The 14,906-nt window shown below is 57.8% G+C and overlaps 1 protein-coding gene across 5 annotated transcripts in view; it reads left to right on the forward strand.

Annotated features, from left to right (window-relative positions):
• The window catches only part of C27H17orf113 (chromosome 27 C17orf113 homolog), an 18,383-nt gene continuing 3,477 nt past the window's right edge, over positions 1-14,906 (forward strand). The window contains exons 1-5 of one of the 5 annotated variants that reach the window (XM_040087100.2): positions 1,483-1,596; positions 6,761-8,141; positions 8,810-8,855; positions 10,486-11,110; positions 12,065-14,518. In XM_040087100.2, the coding sequence (XP_039943034.1) occupies positions 10,592-11,110; positions 12,065-13,597 (2,052 nt within the window). In that variant the 5' untranslated portion in view covers positions 1,483-1,596; positions 6,761-8,141; positions 8,810-8,855; positions 10,486-10,591 and the 3' untranslated portion in view covers positions 13,598-14,518. Of the gene's footprint in view, positions 1,597-2,400; positions 2,734-6,760; positions 8,142-8,809; positions 8,856-8,915; positions 8,974-9,275; positions 10,441-10,485; positions 11,111-12,064; positions 14,519-14,906 lie in introns of those variants that run through there. The other 4 variants (XM_040087104.2, XM_040087102.2, XM_058423652.1 and 1 more) reach the window with 4 other exon arrangements.

The raw sequence follows: 14,906 nt of genomic DNA on the forward strand, positions 1-14,906 counted from the left end.
CCCTTTCAGCCGTGGCGATGCCGGCCAGGACCTGCTCTCCTGGCTGGGATAAACGCAGCACGAGCTGCGGCTGGGAGAGGGTTTATTGAGGGAATTGCTGGGGGAACTGAAAGGGCTGGTCAGGGCTGGGGGCGAGGGCAAATGGAGGATGGAGTCAGGGCTGTGCATCGGTCCAGCCGGTCCCTGCCAGAGGGGCTGGAGGTCAGGAGATGCCAGACTTGCTCGTGGCTCATGGTTATCCCCGAGGAAAGGAGAACAGCCATCGTGTGGTCGTCAGCCCCCTGCTTCTCCCGGTCCTTTACGTTTCCAGCTCCCTCTGCTCGACGCTCCCTGCAGTAACGCCAAACTGCTGATGACATTAAACAAATTAATATCGGGTTTAAATAGCCTGCGGGAGGCCGGGCCAGGCGTGCGGGGCCAGCTGTCAATCCCGGATTAGCGAGTGCCCCGGCTAAACTTACTGCTGCTGTTAACGACCCTGACAGCAACACCCTGCCCGGGGCTCTGCCAGTGCTGCCCCGGTGCCAACCGAGCCGGAGTGAAGTCTGGGAGAAAGATCCATGCTGTGCCCTGGCCCTGCAGCAGCGCCCAGAGGAGCCCTGATGGCTTTAGTGCTTTTCAGTGCACCAAAGTTCTGTCATTTACCCCCAAAGTGCCTAGTCTGGCTGTGGCACACGGGAAGGGACTCAAGCATCTTGTGGTTTAGAACATGTTAATTTTCACTCTGCTTACGGCCCAGCGGTTTCTGCCCACCTCCTTGTATCGTTTGACTTGAGAAAAAATATTTAATTCCTTCCTTGTTCTTGTCTCCTGTTCAAGGAGGCAGGGGAGGCGATTGTTTCCTCTTTTCACAAGCAGGTTTTTCATCATTTCCCCGTTTAAAGGGCAGCAATGTAAGCAAGTCATGACCCTCGCCTCACGAGAAGAAGCCAAAAAACCAGCACAGAGAAGGTGCTGCCATGAGGAACCCAACTGCTGATGAACTGGTGGGGAGGACAGCGGGCTCATAAAAACCCCAATCAGGGGCAGCTGAGTCGAGCAGCCCACCCGGGCCAGGCTGCCCGTGTCCACTCAGGGTTTCCAGCACTCAGGGCTGGGGCTGAACGGAGCAGGGCCCCACGGCCGCGGTCTCCAGGCAGGGAGGGACACGCTGTCCCTGCTGCCGAGCCTTTCCCCGGCCTCGGGGTGCGTGGCTGCAGCTGAGTCTCCCCTCTCCGAGCAAACCCGGCGGTGCACGTATCCCCCCCAAGCAGTCACCTTAGAGAACTCTCCGAAAGAGCCGCGGAGGTGCAGCGGAGGCTTTGAGGGTTCCTCTCCCCTCGCCCCAAGTTTCGGGGCTCGGGCAGCCCCGGCTCGGGGGCGGCTCTGCGGGGAGGGGGAGCACCCGGTCCCCCCGCCCATTTTCACGCTGATACCCGGCAGCTCCGGCAGCTTCTCCCCCCGCGTTCCTGCGGGGCCGAGGCGGGGCCGGACGCGGGGCGAGGGGCGGCAGCGAGCGGGGCTGCGCCCGCCCGGCCCTGCCCGCAGCTCTGCCCGGCGAGCGGGAGGCACCAGCAGCGCCGAGGAGAGACGCAGCCGCATCCAAAATGCTTCTAGGTGGGTGAAACGCAACTTTCCCGCAGCCTCATCTCTCTCCCCGTCGCCCTCCATCTCTCTCTCCCCTGCATCGCTTCTCCATCCCCCGCCTCGCCGCTGCTCGGGGGTGCAGCGGGACCGGGGCAGTGCGGGGGTCCGGGGGGACGTTCAGCGGGGAGGGGGGACGTGGTATGGCCTCGCCGCTGTCCCGGGGCTACCGCTCCCCGCACGGCCCCGGCTTGAGCATTCCCGTCTTCTGCCGGGTTCCTTCGGCTGGAGGAAAGGGCACTTTTCAGCCTCTGAGCTGTTCTTTATGGATAGAAACGCACCGAATTGGTTCTTATTTCGCCGGGAGCTCTGCGCAGACTGTGTGTGTGGGGAGGGGGGGTCTCTTCTCCACTTTGCGATTTTGGCCACTAACTTAACTCTGAATAGTGAAACACTGAGGTTGGTTATTTACTGCCGGGAAAGAACCCCGGGAATAAGCGGTGCTCAAGGAGTCCGGGCTCAGAGTGAGGGGCTGGGAATGGGCTCAGCATCAAATTCAACTATTGATTCACCTGTGGGGTCCCCATCCTGCTCCCAGCAGGGCTTGGCACCCCAAATTATCCTCATGAGATTTTCTTGTTTCTAAGCGAACCATGTCGTTCCCAATTCCTTATTGCCGTTCTGCCTGAAAACCCCGTTAAAGAGCTGCTCGTGTTATTTGCATCAGCTGAGGCTGTACCCTACACCCACAAAATGGTCCCTCCCCGCCCAGCACATAGGCAGCCTGTTCCCTCGGCTCCCAGCCTGATAATCCTAATTACTTACGGGATTCAAGCTGAGTTTGACTCACTGCATCTTATTGATTTTTCCCAGGGCTGCAGAAAGAGGAGGGAAAAAAAGGTTGTGTGCTGACGGGGCTGGATTTTGCCCTTGCTCTTTGTCTGGGTGTCAGCTCCAACTTGTGCTTCTGCTGCACCTGCGATGCAAATGTTCCTTGCTTTTTTGTGTGATGTGAGGCTGGGGGAGAGCGACCGGCGGTGTCCTTGCCAGGGTGGCCGGTGCTGGAGCTCCGTGGCCAGGCTCGGCCGGCGCGGACTCGAGAAGAGGAGCAGCGGCAGCAAACGGAACGTGACGCTGTTCTTGGACCCGTTTCGTGTGGATTCAGGGCTGGTAATTTTAGTGGTTTTGTTTTTATCGGCGTTAACTTTGCGGCAGGTGCTGGGGAGGGAGGGTGGCCCCCGGCTGCTGGCAGCGATGGGTCTTGGCGCGTCGCTGTGGGCAGCGGCGCCGCTTCTCTCCGCGTGTGTGCGTGTGCTGTGCGCATCTGTGTTGGCATGGGCACGTCTGGTAACGTGTGGTTGGCATGTGCTTGTGGGTCCTGTGGTTGCCCGAGGGCAGTCAGGCTAGGAGCACGGATGTTGTGAGCCTGGCCCATCAGTCAGGTGCCTGTGTCCCATGGATCAAGCTGGCCCCAGCTGATCTTTCACGGATCAATTTAATTTTTCTAATAGTTTCAAACACAGTCTTTTCTCTGAAATGTCTTTCCCTGTCTCTCTGGAACGCGTGACGCTACTCGGGATATTTATCTGGAATACTCGTCACGCAAAGCAGGCTTAAAAGACAAACAAAAATCCAACCCCAGAGCTTGCTGTTCACTCTGTGTGGCCTCAGGTACAGAGGAAACATTGAAAAGCTTCAATTTTGACCCTGCAGTGTCTTGGCTCACGGATGATCCCCGTGCCAGGACCTCGTTGCTCCAGGTGGAAGAACGTGGTGGTCAGACAGTGCTTTCATGGTGACTCCAGTCCTCTCAGTAGCTGTGGGGTGACCGTGTGGGGAGCCTGGCCCCACCGACCTGCTGGGTTTGGCTTTGGGGCTCCTCTGCCAGATGGTGGGACCGAGCTTTCCCTGTGGTTGTTTTGGGTGGATTTCCCTGTAAATGCAAGAGTTGTTTTTATTACTGAGGCTTGCTCCAAGCAATGTCCTGGGGGACACATCTGTCCCCTGGTTTCAACCCTGAGCAATATTGTGGGGGGGCACAGGGGGCTCTGACCTCTTCCAACAGCCTCAGCCTCCCCTTCAGAGTATTTTTAGACCAAGCTGTCATCTAATCTTGACCTCCAGGATGATGTGGGCTAGAAAATATCACTGCGTCTCCAGCATCAAGCAGAGGATATAATTCACAAATCTCTTTAGTCCATTTTTAATTATGCCTCACCTTGCTGCAGTAATGAACTGCTAACAAGTATTTTGAGCAAACGTGAACTTTTTTTTTTTGAAGTTTCTCAGTGCCGATGCTCCTGGCAGGTGCTGGAGGCACTGAGGCTTTGATGCTTTGTTTCAGCACCCACCTGATGTCCCTGAGCTTGTAATGACTGCAGGGGCTGGGGATTTAGCAGATTGCTTTTTTTTTTGCCTTTCCTGAGCGGGATGTTGGAAGGAGTGGGCTGGCTGCTCCCACTCTCCTCCAGAGTGATTATATTAGCACGGCCCGGGTAGGAGTGGCGGAAATAACAATGAAATACTAGAGGTAGGAAATAAAAATCTTAATTAAAAAATAATGACAGATGTGTGTCATCTTCCAAAGCCTAGGCATGACCGTCCTGCCCGTGGGGCAGCCGTGGTTGCAGGGGAGCTGTGTTCTACAGCTGCTGGGGAGCTGTGCTCAGGGAATAACGCTGGGAGCAGAGAGCAGGCGAGGAGAGGAGAAGGGCTTTGGTCTCTCTAAAACTTGGGTAGGGAAATATGTGAGTGGATCGGGGTTTGAAAGCCCTCTTAGTCCCCCAGGACTTGCCCTACTGGAGTCTGAGCTGGTGGGTGCCCTTGGGACAATTTCCCCTTTCCTCCCTACCCAAGCAAAGCTGCGACTGGCTGAAGCTCACGTGGTTTCACTGCTTAGGGGGGTTTTTGGGGACCTGTGGCACTGTCACATGCAGTGGTTTAGTTGTCACCATGGTGGTTTGTGTGCAGTGCTCTGGGATGGCTCCGCTGAGAGGGAGCAGCCCAGCAGGGCTGGAGCCTGGCTCTGCCACTGACCCCGCTGGTGGCCCTGGCCAGGTCACTTATCCCCTCTCAGCCTGTCTTGTCTTCTCGTGGGTTTTCTTGGCTCTCTGGGGGCTCAGTGCCAGCCCAGCCCCGGCTTTGTGAGGGAGGCACCTGCCTTCAGGTGCTTCAATAATAGAAATCATTAATTTTCACTGCTAATGGAAGAAATGCTGCACTATGAAAAATGTGCGTTGGCTTGGAGGCAATTCAAAAGGCTGGTGGAGACGGGAGCCCCTAATTTGCTCCAAATTGGTTATTTCACTGGAATGGTGAGAAAGCATCAATCTGAGGAGCTTTTCTCCCTTTTCATTTCTGTCAGCCGTTCCTCAGCTGTAACAAATTGGACTTGGCTGCAATTTTTACAATTTAAACAGTGTCCAGAATAAAGGCTGAGCTGATCAGGGGCTCCAGTGCACTCCTGAGCTCTCCGTGTCTCTGGAGGACCTGGCCCTCTCCCCACCACCCAGGGAGGGGTGGGCAGGGCAGTGGAGCCCGTGTCAGAATTCAGTGCTTGTCACCTCCCTCTTGCTGCCACCAGCCAGGGTGAGCCCACATCCCTGCCGAGCCCCTCGGGACCTGCAGCAGAGGTTGGTGGGGTCTCGGCTGGGCTGCACCGGGCTGGCAGCGCTGCTGGCCGTGACACAGGGGACACTGAGCTGATTGGAATCTCTGCTGGGGGAGGCATCCTTAAATGCTGGTTTTTTCAGATCATTACCTGGCAGATGGGGAGCGTTGGGAATTAAAATCCATAGGGAGCTGGGCTCAATGCTTTTGGACAAGGGAGGAGAAGATGCTCGATAGAGCAAGACTGATATCCAGTTTTGCTGATTTTGATATCAGTGCTGTGAGGGGAAGCTCCCTTTAGCTCCTGGGGAGCAAGATGCAGCCGAGCTGCCTCCCAAGGACCAGGTGCATGGACTGGAGGAAGCCCAGGCAGCGAGATCACCCTGTCCCTGCTTCTGCTCCTTGACAAAAGGGCTTTGCGCTTCTCAGCTGCTGCTCAGAGGAGCCTCAGCCCGGAGCTGGGGTCGCCGGCGGGGGGAGATGAGCATGCTCCCCCCCTGTCCCCAGCTCAGCTCAGTAATCCTGTTGTGGCCATGTCCAGAGTTTGCAGGAATGTCATCTGAGTTTATTTCAAGGCTTGTTCCCTGCCAGCTGCAGTCACGCAGCTGAAGGTTGTGACAAGGCTGTGCAGTGGAACGAGGCTGCATCCTGCAAGCTGGCAGTGGCTGTGGGGTGTGTGTGTGGGGGTCCCACATCAGCAGGCTGGGGGGCTTCTTCTCCAGCAGCACCCCATGGTTCTCTATCTATGACCCACTGCCCATCCAAGCCCCTCCACACAGACCTTGAGCATGCTGGAGCCAGAGCCTTTGTTCCCACAGTGGTGCTGGAAGGCCACCCCCAGCAGAGGAGGAGCAGCCCCCTGAGTACCCTGAGTTGTGCAGGAGAGCTGGGACACAGCTGGGAAATACTGGGGTCCCCCAGAGCGCGTCCCATCCCCTTCTCTGCGTGGGAACACCTTCTCCTCCCCACGTCCCTCCCAGTGTCTGCACATCCCGCAGGCCGTGTCCTTTCCAGATCCGCCCGTCGAGGCAGCAGCCCGGGGGCTGCAGGAGTATTTTTAATTTGGCTGAGCTGACATGGTGCCGGGTGCTCTCTCCCACATGAGACAGCGGCTCCTCACAGCCTTCCCCCTCTGCCACACACGGCAGCGATGGAACTGAGCTGTCACCACCTTCGGGTGCGAGGGATGCAGCCGGGCAGCTCCCATGAGTCCTCCCTCCCCTGCATGCCCCCAGCTCATTTGGGGGCTGTCACAGCTGGGGTTTTGGGTGCAGAGGTGAGCAGGGAGCTGCAGGGTGCTGGGTTTTTCCTGTGATGGCCAGGGGTGAGAGGGCTGGTGGAGCCAGGCACAGCGAGGTGGATGGGCAGGAGAACTGGGGGCTGTGTGGGGACGGGGCTCCTCGGGGTCAGCAGCTTTGGGAACACCAGCACCTCTGCCTCCCTTCGGGAAGAGTGTGTGCGTCATTTCCCAGAGCCTGACTGGCTTAGAGCAGGGATGGAAACAAAATCTCATAAATATCTTTGGACGTGGGGATTTGAACATTTTTTTTTTAGGATAATATGGCTGGGTTTGGTCTCTTCTGTTCAGCTTCTTATAGATGCAGTACGAAACCCTCGGGGAACCCATCCATGGATGTGGGGCTGGAGTGCTGGAAGGGGTGCCAGGGACCGGCCCAGAGCATCCCAGTGGGAGCTGCGTACCTGGGATCTGCTCTGGCTGCCGGAGGTGTGGGATGACAGTGGAAACTGGGACTCAGATGGAAACTGTGGCTCATGGCTGCCGCCGCCCTCGTGCCGCGGGGATGATGGATGTGCTGGCGCGCCCGGGGCACCTGCCCACCCAGCTCCTCAGGCACGGCACAGTCGGGAAAAATAGCAACAACCGGCTCGAGCCAAGGCGGCTGCTGCTGCTGCTGCAGGGAGGTAAACAGGAGTATCTCCACTCCAGTTCCCTTAGGAAGGACGCCTGACATCCGGCGGTTGCGTGAGGGCAGGGTGCTCGGCAGGGTCAGGGACATCCTGCAAGTGCTGCCCAAAATTCGTGTTTAAAGCTTGAGGCTTCCAGCAGGAATGGGTTTGCAGGGGAGAAGGGGTCGGTGGTTTCAGCCTTGCACGGAGCAGGCAGAGCAAGTGCGTTCTCCTCTGGAGTCCACTGGTGCCGTGGATCCCGGGGCGGGGGCTCCGGAGAGGGGTCCCCATGGGAAGTGGAGTTGGTTCCAGCCACTGCTAATTTGGGGTCGCTGACCTTCGCCGTCCTGCTCTGGATGCTGGGAACCAGGGAATGGGACCAGGGGATGCAGCAGGCTCCTGCCTAAAAACTCATTAAAAAGGCTCAATCCTCTTTTCTCGCGGCATTAGCACAAGAATAAAACGGGCGAGTTTTTCACCCCAGGAGCCGGCTCTGGTTTCACCACCTCCTGCTCTCATTAACCCTGGGCTGAGGTGGCTCGGGAAGAATGTCCCCAGAGCAGGAAGAGCCTCTTGCCCCGGGATATGTGGAGGAACCTAAAGAGGGGAATTAACCGGGGGCCGCCAGACCCCCGTTGGTGCAGAGCCAGCCGGAGCCAGGTACAATGCAGCTCCTAATCCAGGCAAATTCCGGTGGAACTCATCCCTCCTCATGGCCCAACTCTGCACCGGGAGAAGGGCGAGTCTGGGTGGGAGCATCCTTCAGCTCCCAGGCACAGGATATGTGCTGGGAAACAAGGAGCCAAGTTCCCATCAGGGGTCCCACGGGACACTGGTGCCCCTTGGGATTTCAGTGTTCTCAGGAGCCTTGTTTGGGGAAAGCAAAGGTGGCACAAAATCCTCTTTCTGGAAGTAGTCGAGAGGCTCTAAATTACACCTGCATTTATTGCTGAAAGTTTGGGGTTTTTTGGGCTGTGAGGAACCCCTCTGCTCATTAGGGAGCCCGGGGGCAAGAGGCTGTGTTTCAACCCCAGCCCTGCAGCTACGGACCAGGAGCGCAGGTAAGCCGCATTCCCTAAAGGGCTTGGACTTGCATCCTGCCGAAACTCCTTTGTCCACTGCCGTGCGGGCGGGAGGCGGTGACGGGGCTGCTCTGCCCGCTTCTGCTTTTTCAGCACACTCCCCAAACCCACAGCCACCCATCCTGGAGAGCTGCAAACCCTCCTGCGGCTCACCCTGCTGTAGGTGCGCAGCTCTCCGCGCTAAGAGACGCAGGCCAGCGGGCACCTCGGCGGTGCTGCGGGCAGGTGGAGCCGGGCGCTCCCCGTCCCCGGGGGCGCAGCCGCCGCCGTCCCCGCGGCCCTGAGGCCTTTTCCCGGTCGCGGCCACCGCTAGTGGCCACTGCCAGCGCCGGCAGCGTCGCTGCTCCAGACGGTGCTGGCAGCAAGATGGCCGCTGCCGTGCTGCGCTGAGGGCGGCCGGCACCCGCGGGCTTTGTTCCCGCAGCTCGGAGCCGCGGGGCACGGCGTGGTGGTGGTGCCTCTCAAACGCTGCCCCTCCCCACACACACACACCCGCCCTGCTTTTTGTTATATTTTTGGCTGAGTTTGTTTTGGTTTTTTGTGTGTGTTGGGGGGGAGGGTTGTTTTTTTTCAGTTTTTTGGGGTGGTTTTGTTGTTTTTTTTTTAATTGGATGATTTTTCCTTTTTTTCTGTTTAAAATCTGGGAGGTTTGCAAGCCTCCCCCGCTCCAAAGCTCATGGCAGCCTTTCCATGGTACGTATGTAGGGGCGGGTGAGCGGGGTGGGCACGCTGGGCTGGGCGCTGCGAGGCACGGGCACGGCGAGGGCTGAGGCACCAGGGACAAGGCTCAGGGCAGTTTGTCCTCTCACAGGTGAATCCTGATCCTGCCCAAACTTCCCGACGGGGGGAGAAGCGGGCTGGTGGGGGGACCGGAGTGTGACCCCCATCCCGAGCTGCTGCCGAGCCCCCCACGACGCGCAGTGCTGCTCTTGCCCGTGGGCAGCGGCACCGAGGGGTGCTGGGCTGGTGCCAGGGCACCGCGGGTGCTGTGGGAAGGGGTGCCACGGTGCTCTGCTCCATCACAACCCCCGCCCCGGCCTCGTGCATCCCACGCACTAATTGCTGCTTGATTTTTTTTTTTTTTTTTTTTTTTTTTTCCCCTCTCTTTCCAAGGTGGCAGCTTCTGCTGGAGCAAGTTCTGTGGGGATGGCTTGGGAGTGAATGGGGTCAGTGACAGGGAAAGAGCACAGGGATTCTCCCCCGGGGCCATTGCAGCCAGGAGCTCCGTGCCTGCCCGGCGCTGGGATGGATGGAGTCACTCCAGGGCCACTTGCCAGTGATGCTGAGAGCACCCATGGGGTGCTGGCTCTGTAAGGGTGGGCATTCACAGTGCTGGAAGTCGTGGTGTTGTTCTAAAGCCTGAATTGTGAGGGTTCCTTCCCCCTGCTCCAACAGCGCTGTGGCAATGGCTCTGGTTTGGGGGCTTGTTCTTCAGAAAAACCCCAAGTTCCTCTTGGTGTCTCAGCAAGTTGTGTGGACTGATGGTTTTCCCCAGTTTCCCTGCTGCTGAGCATTCATGTTCTTTCTTCTTTCCTCTGCATTTTGGTTCTCCCCCTTCCCCATGCAGTGCTGGGTTCTTCCCCCTCCTCCTACCAACACCTTTATCAAGGCTCAGTTTGGATTTTCAGCTTGGTTCATGGAGAAATGTGAGGATCAGACTGAGCGGGCTTGAAGTGTAGGGAGGAGGTCAAGTGAATGCTTAAACCTGTCAGGTCCTGCTTTGGTTCCATATTTGAGTGCTTTACAGCTCAGTAGATATTTGTGAGCCTGGCCTGGAGTGGATCCGGTGTGTCACCCCCTGGGAGGGACACTGGGATGCCACTGAATGTGCAGAGCATGGCTGTGCTGCCGGGGGACGTGCCACGGCTTTGGCAATTCCCTGGAAGAGAGACAAGCCAGGACTGAGAGCACAACGTGTGCGCACAGGCACGTGTGTCTGAGCTAGCTCCCAGTCACCCTCGTTCAGTGGGTGCCGCTCCTCTGGGGCTGAACGCTCCTTTTTGGGTGTTTCAGCCAGCGCTGAGCCTTCCTCACCTTCCCAAAGCCAGCTGCTCCCGGGGGAAGCGTGTGGGTGTTCCTGCGGTGATGGGACCGTGTGTGTGTGCGCCAGTCCCACCAGAGACACCGAGAGCTTCTGGTGAGGCTGATGAGGTGCTTGATGGGATCCCCTGCGTGATGCTGGGGCTGTTGCGCAGCCTGACCTGCCCTCAGCACCGCTGTCACCGCTGCTGTCGCTGTGCCACCGTCGCCGTGCCGCCGCAGCTGAGCCCTGGCTGAGGTTTGCAGGGCCCTAATCCCTTTCCCTTGTCTCTTTCATCTCCAGTCGGACCAGGAGAGTGGTAATAGACCTTCTTACTAAATTAAATGTGCAGGCTGCTCCTCAAGGCACGGCGCGGTTCAACCGTAGTTGATTTCCCAGCCACAGCAGCATGGTGCCTCCAGGGAAAAAGCCAGCTGGGGAAACTTCCAATTCCAATAAAAAGTGTAAACGCTATTTCAATGAACACTGGAAGGAAGAATTTACCTGGCTGGAGTTTGACTATGAGAGGAAGCTCATGTTTTGCATAGAGTGTCGGCAGGCGCTGGTGAAGAACAAGCACGGTAAAGCGGAAAACGCCTTTACCGTGGGCACGGACAACTTCCAGCGCCATGCGCTGCTGCGGCACGTCACCTCCGGCGCGCACCGCCAGGCGCTGGCGGTGAACCGGGAGCAGCTGGCCTTCGAGACGCGTGTCCACGGCCACCCCGAGCTGCGCTCGGTCATCAAGGTGGAGGTGAACCCCGCGAAGGTGGCCATCCTCACCACCGTCTACTGGATGGCCAAAGAGGAGATCCCGGATGAGAAGTGCTCCTCCCTGCTCAACTTCCAGAAGTTCAACCTGTGCCAGGCGCTGCTGGCCTCGGAGCACAGCGAGTACTACCACCCCGGCAGCGTCAGGGGCATGCAGGTGTGTACGCAGGGGCTGGGGGTCTGCACCTGGGTGACCGCTGTGGAGTGTGGTGGCCGCTGCGCCTGGCAGAGCAGGGCCGGTGCCCGTGCCCTGTGCGGGAGCTCCCCGAGCCTGCCGGGCTGCTCTGCAGGATGAAAGCTCAGGAGTTCAATTAGTACACGAGCGCTGTGGGTTTTCGCCCTAAACGGAGCGATCAGAAAGATCAAGTAGCCGGAGAGTTTAAGAAAGGATTTTCTGAATTTTACCGATGCTTCACGCCTGCTAAAATCAAATTAAATTTTGAGTGAGTCTTGGCCGTTTGCCAGGCTTTTCAGCTCTCTGCAGAGCCCTATTTTGCTGCAGATAGACTAAACCCACTAATTAGGTTTCCCAGCCTGTGGTGATCCTTGCAGCACTCACACACACAGAGGAAGTTTTTCCTCCAAAGTGGGGAGTTTGCCCAAAATGGGGAGAATTGTGAGTAAATGAGTAAAGATGGAAAAAATGTTGCCATTTTGCTGCTGCTCCTGCTGGGCCAGTGAATTGGAACTACCTGAGCTGAATGAGGCAGGTGGGTTCCTGATGTCCTGCCTCACTGCCAGCAGAGGTGGGGGCTTGGGAACGGGATGTTGGCGCTGAGGGGTCAGCGCTTCTGGTGGTGCTGTGTCCTGCTGCATCTGTAGGGCTGACCCCAAGCTCAGGGCAGGAACCCTCGAGCTCTCAGCAGCTTCCCCTGGTGCTTGAGCTGCCAAAGAGGAGCAGGAGGAGCAAGCTTATTAGGGAAAAAGAAAGTGATTTCCAGCCTCTGTGTGTGCAGCTGGTGTAAGGGCTTTTCCCTGGCTTGGGGACTGCAAGCCTGTGGGTGGGAGCCCACCCGCTCACTCTGTGCCGAGTGCAGCGCATCTCCCACTGCCTCTGAATCTCATTTGTGTTTCTCTCTCCCTCTCTGCACCCCTCCTTCAACTGGCCCAGGCAGCCATTGCCAAAGTCCTCCACAACGAGGACAGGCACAGGATCAAAGCCTCGCCGTTCATTGGGCTGGTGGTGGACGAGACTGTGGACGTCCTGGAGCACCGCAGCCTGGCCATGTTCACCACCACTGTCTCCCCCTGCAACGGGCAGACCTCCACCACCTTCCTGGGCAGCTTCGAGCTGCCCACCGGGGAGGCCTCCACCGTGGCAGGCAAGGTGGGTGAGGTGATGCGCTCCTTCGGCATCCCCACCATGAAGCTCACCTGGCTCAGCGCCGACAGTGCCTCGCTGGTGGCCGAGCGGCTGAGCGGGGTGGGGACGGCGCTGACCCCGCTCTGCCCGCTCCTCACTGAGGTGCACTGCCTGTCCCACGGCACCTCCCTGCTGCTGGCCGAGAGCATCAGCACCGTCGAGTACCTCCAGAAGTATGAGACCACCGTGGATGCTGTGTATAGGCTCTACTCCAGCTTCCAGGGGGAAGGCGGTAGCCTGCAGGAGCTGCGGAGAGTCCTGGACCTCTGTGAGATAGACCTCGGGAGCCCCAAAGCCGTCCACTGGACTTCTATCTTCCCAGCTGTAGAAGCCATCGACTCCTCGTGGCCCACGCTGGTGCTGCTGCTGGAGAGCGAGGCGGAGCGCTCGCCCGTGGCCCGTGGCCTCTGCGAAGAGCTCAAGAAGTTCCAGTTTGTGGCCTTCACCAAGATCCTTCTGGATGTCCTCCCCATCTTCCAGAAGCTCAGTCGCTTCTTCCAGATCGAGGACTTTGACCTCTCCATCCTGAAGCCCATAGTGTCTGCCACAGCCACCACGCTGCAGGCCCAGCAGAGCACCAGCGGCCAGAACCTCCGGGAGTTCCTCAGTGAGATGAACCAGCACCCGCAGGACGGCCGGGAGGGCGAGAGCCGCCTCTACTACAAGGGTGTGGAGCTGGCCAACTGCTCCCAAGTGCACCTGAAACACTTTGAGCACCTGAAGGAGAGCTACCTGGAGAGAGTGCGGGGCAACCTGCTGGACAGGTTCCCCAGCAGCGTCCTGGAGGCCATCAGCTCCTTCTCCGCCATCTTCAACCCCAAGTGCTACCCCCAGTCTCTGGAGGACATTGGCAGCTATGGGGTCAGCGAGCTGAATTTCCTGCTGCGGGTGTACTCGCGGGTGGTGGTGAGCGAGAGGGCCCTGAGCGACTTTCCCCTCTTCAAGCGCATCGTCTTCAGCCTCAGCCAGCTCTCCTTCAAGGACCTCTGTGTCAAGCTGGTCTACAGCAGCTCTGAGATGCACGAGCTCTTCCCAGACTTCGCTGTCCTGGCAGCAATTGCCCTGGCCTTGCCGCTGGGCTCGGTCCTTGCCGAGAAGATCCGGCGGGGCCGGGAGCTGCTGAGGCGCGGCCGGTCGCGCCATGCCAAGGACGAGGGGCTCTCCGACCTCATGAAGATCGCCATCGACGGGCCAGCCATCAGCGAGTTTAACTTTGCACTGGCCATCGAGTACTATGAGAGCATGAGGGAGTCTGGGTTCATCGTGGCGCAGGTGAAGTGAGCGTGGCTGGTGAGGGCCGAGCCCCCGGGGCCAGCTCAACGCCACCTTGACCCGTCACTGCTGGGGCCGGGCAGCCGCAGTGGATGGTGACCGGCTCTGTGCTGGGAAAAGAAAACAGAATCCTTTGCAAAGCCATGCTGCTCCCGTGACCACCTCTCCTTCATACCCCAAACCTCTGTTTGAATCGCCCAGAGTTCAGAATGCTGGGGCCGCCTGAAACCCCAAACTGCGATGAGTTTCTTCCAAGGGTTTGTCGTTATTTTGTTTTAGGGAGATGAAGGCAAAGCTCTTGAGCTCAAATGTCACGTTGCCTTTGCACGAAGATACCCAGCAGCTTTTGCTTAATGCTCTGCAAAAATACAGGATTTCTTATTCCGGAGCCTGGAGAGTGAATGCGGAAAAGGCAGCGCATCCTCCGAGCTCTGCGCCGACCCCAGCGTGCCTGGCGGTGTCGTGTTGGTGTTCCTTCCACACAGCCCAGGGTATTTTTAGCAGTGGCATCAAGTCATGATCATTTCAAGAGCGAGAGATTTAGGGAATGATATTGTAATGGCCGAGGAATTAGTAACTTTAAATGCATCGTTGTGTACATATGTGTATGTGTGTATATATATAAATATACATATATAAATATATATATTATAAAGGTCGATCTTAATTTTCCTAAAGTTTAAAGTATAAAGATATCTAAAAGGACTTTTTTTTTTGTAAGGACAGAATAAATTATGAGCAGGGGTCCAAAAACCGTCAATAGCTAATTCTTGTTCTTTCCAAAACGTCCTCACCTCCTGGAGTTCCCTTTGCACCCCGAGCTCTTGGCGACCTGCAGTGTGGGAGAAAGTCCTTCAACACCTGCTTTCGGGACCAACTGAAGGTGTTCAGCTCGTATTTCTGCTCTGAAGTGTTACTGTCTGTCCCGAGGTGAGTGGAGCTGCTGGTGCCCTCAGCAGCCAGGAGCTCAGGCCCCTCTGCCCACGGGTCTGGCGGTGCCAGCGCAGTGGCTGAGCCTGGCTGGGGTGCTGCTGGTGTGTTCCAGTGTGACAAAAAGCTGGTTTTGACGTGGGGGGCTGTGTCCTTTAGTTCAGGCTGATTCTAATCAGCAATAAACCCAGTGCAGCAGCATGAAGTATTACCTCAGCCGAATCCTGAGCGCTGACTCCTCTGCTGGGGCTGCCAAAGCTGGAAATGGGAGGATGTAGCAGATCTGCTGCCCCACGGCCCAGGTCTGGTTGCTCTGGGAGCCCAATGCAGTGCAATCTGTTTGTTGCTAGTCTGGATCCCAGAGGTGCTGGGGCCGCACTGGTGCTGC

The sequence above is a fragment of the Hirundo rustica genome, chromosome 27 (assembly GCF_015227805.2).
Source record: "Hirundo rustica isolate bHirRus1 chromosome 27, bHirRus1.pri.v3, whole genome shotgun sequence".
In the NCBI taxonomy this organism is placed as follows: Eukaryota; Metazoa; Chordata; class Aves; order Passeriformes; family Hirundinidae; genus Hirundo; species Hirundo rustica.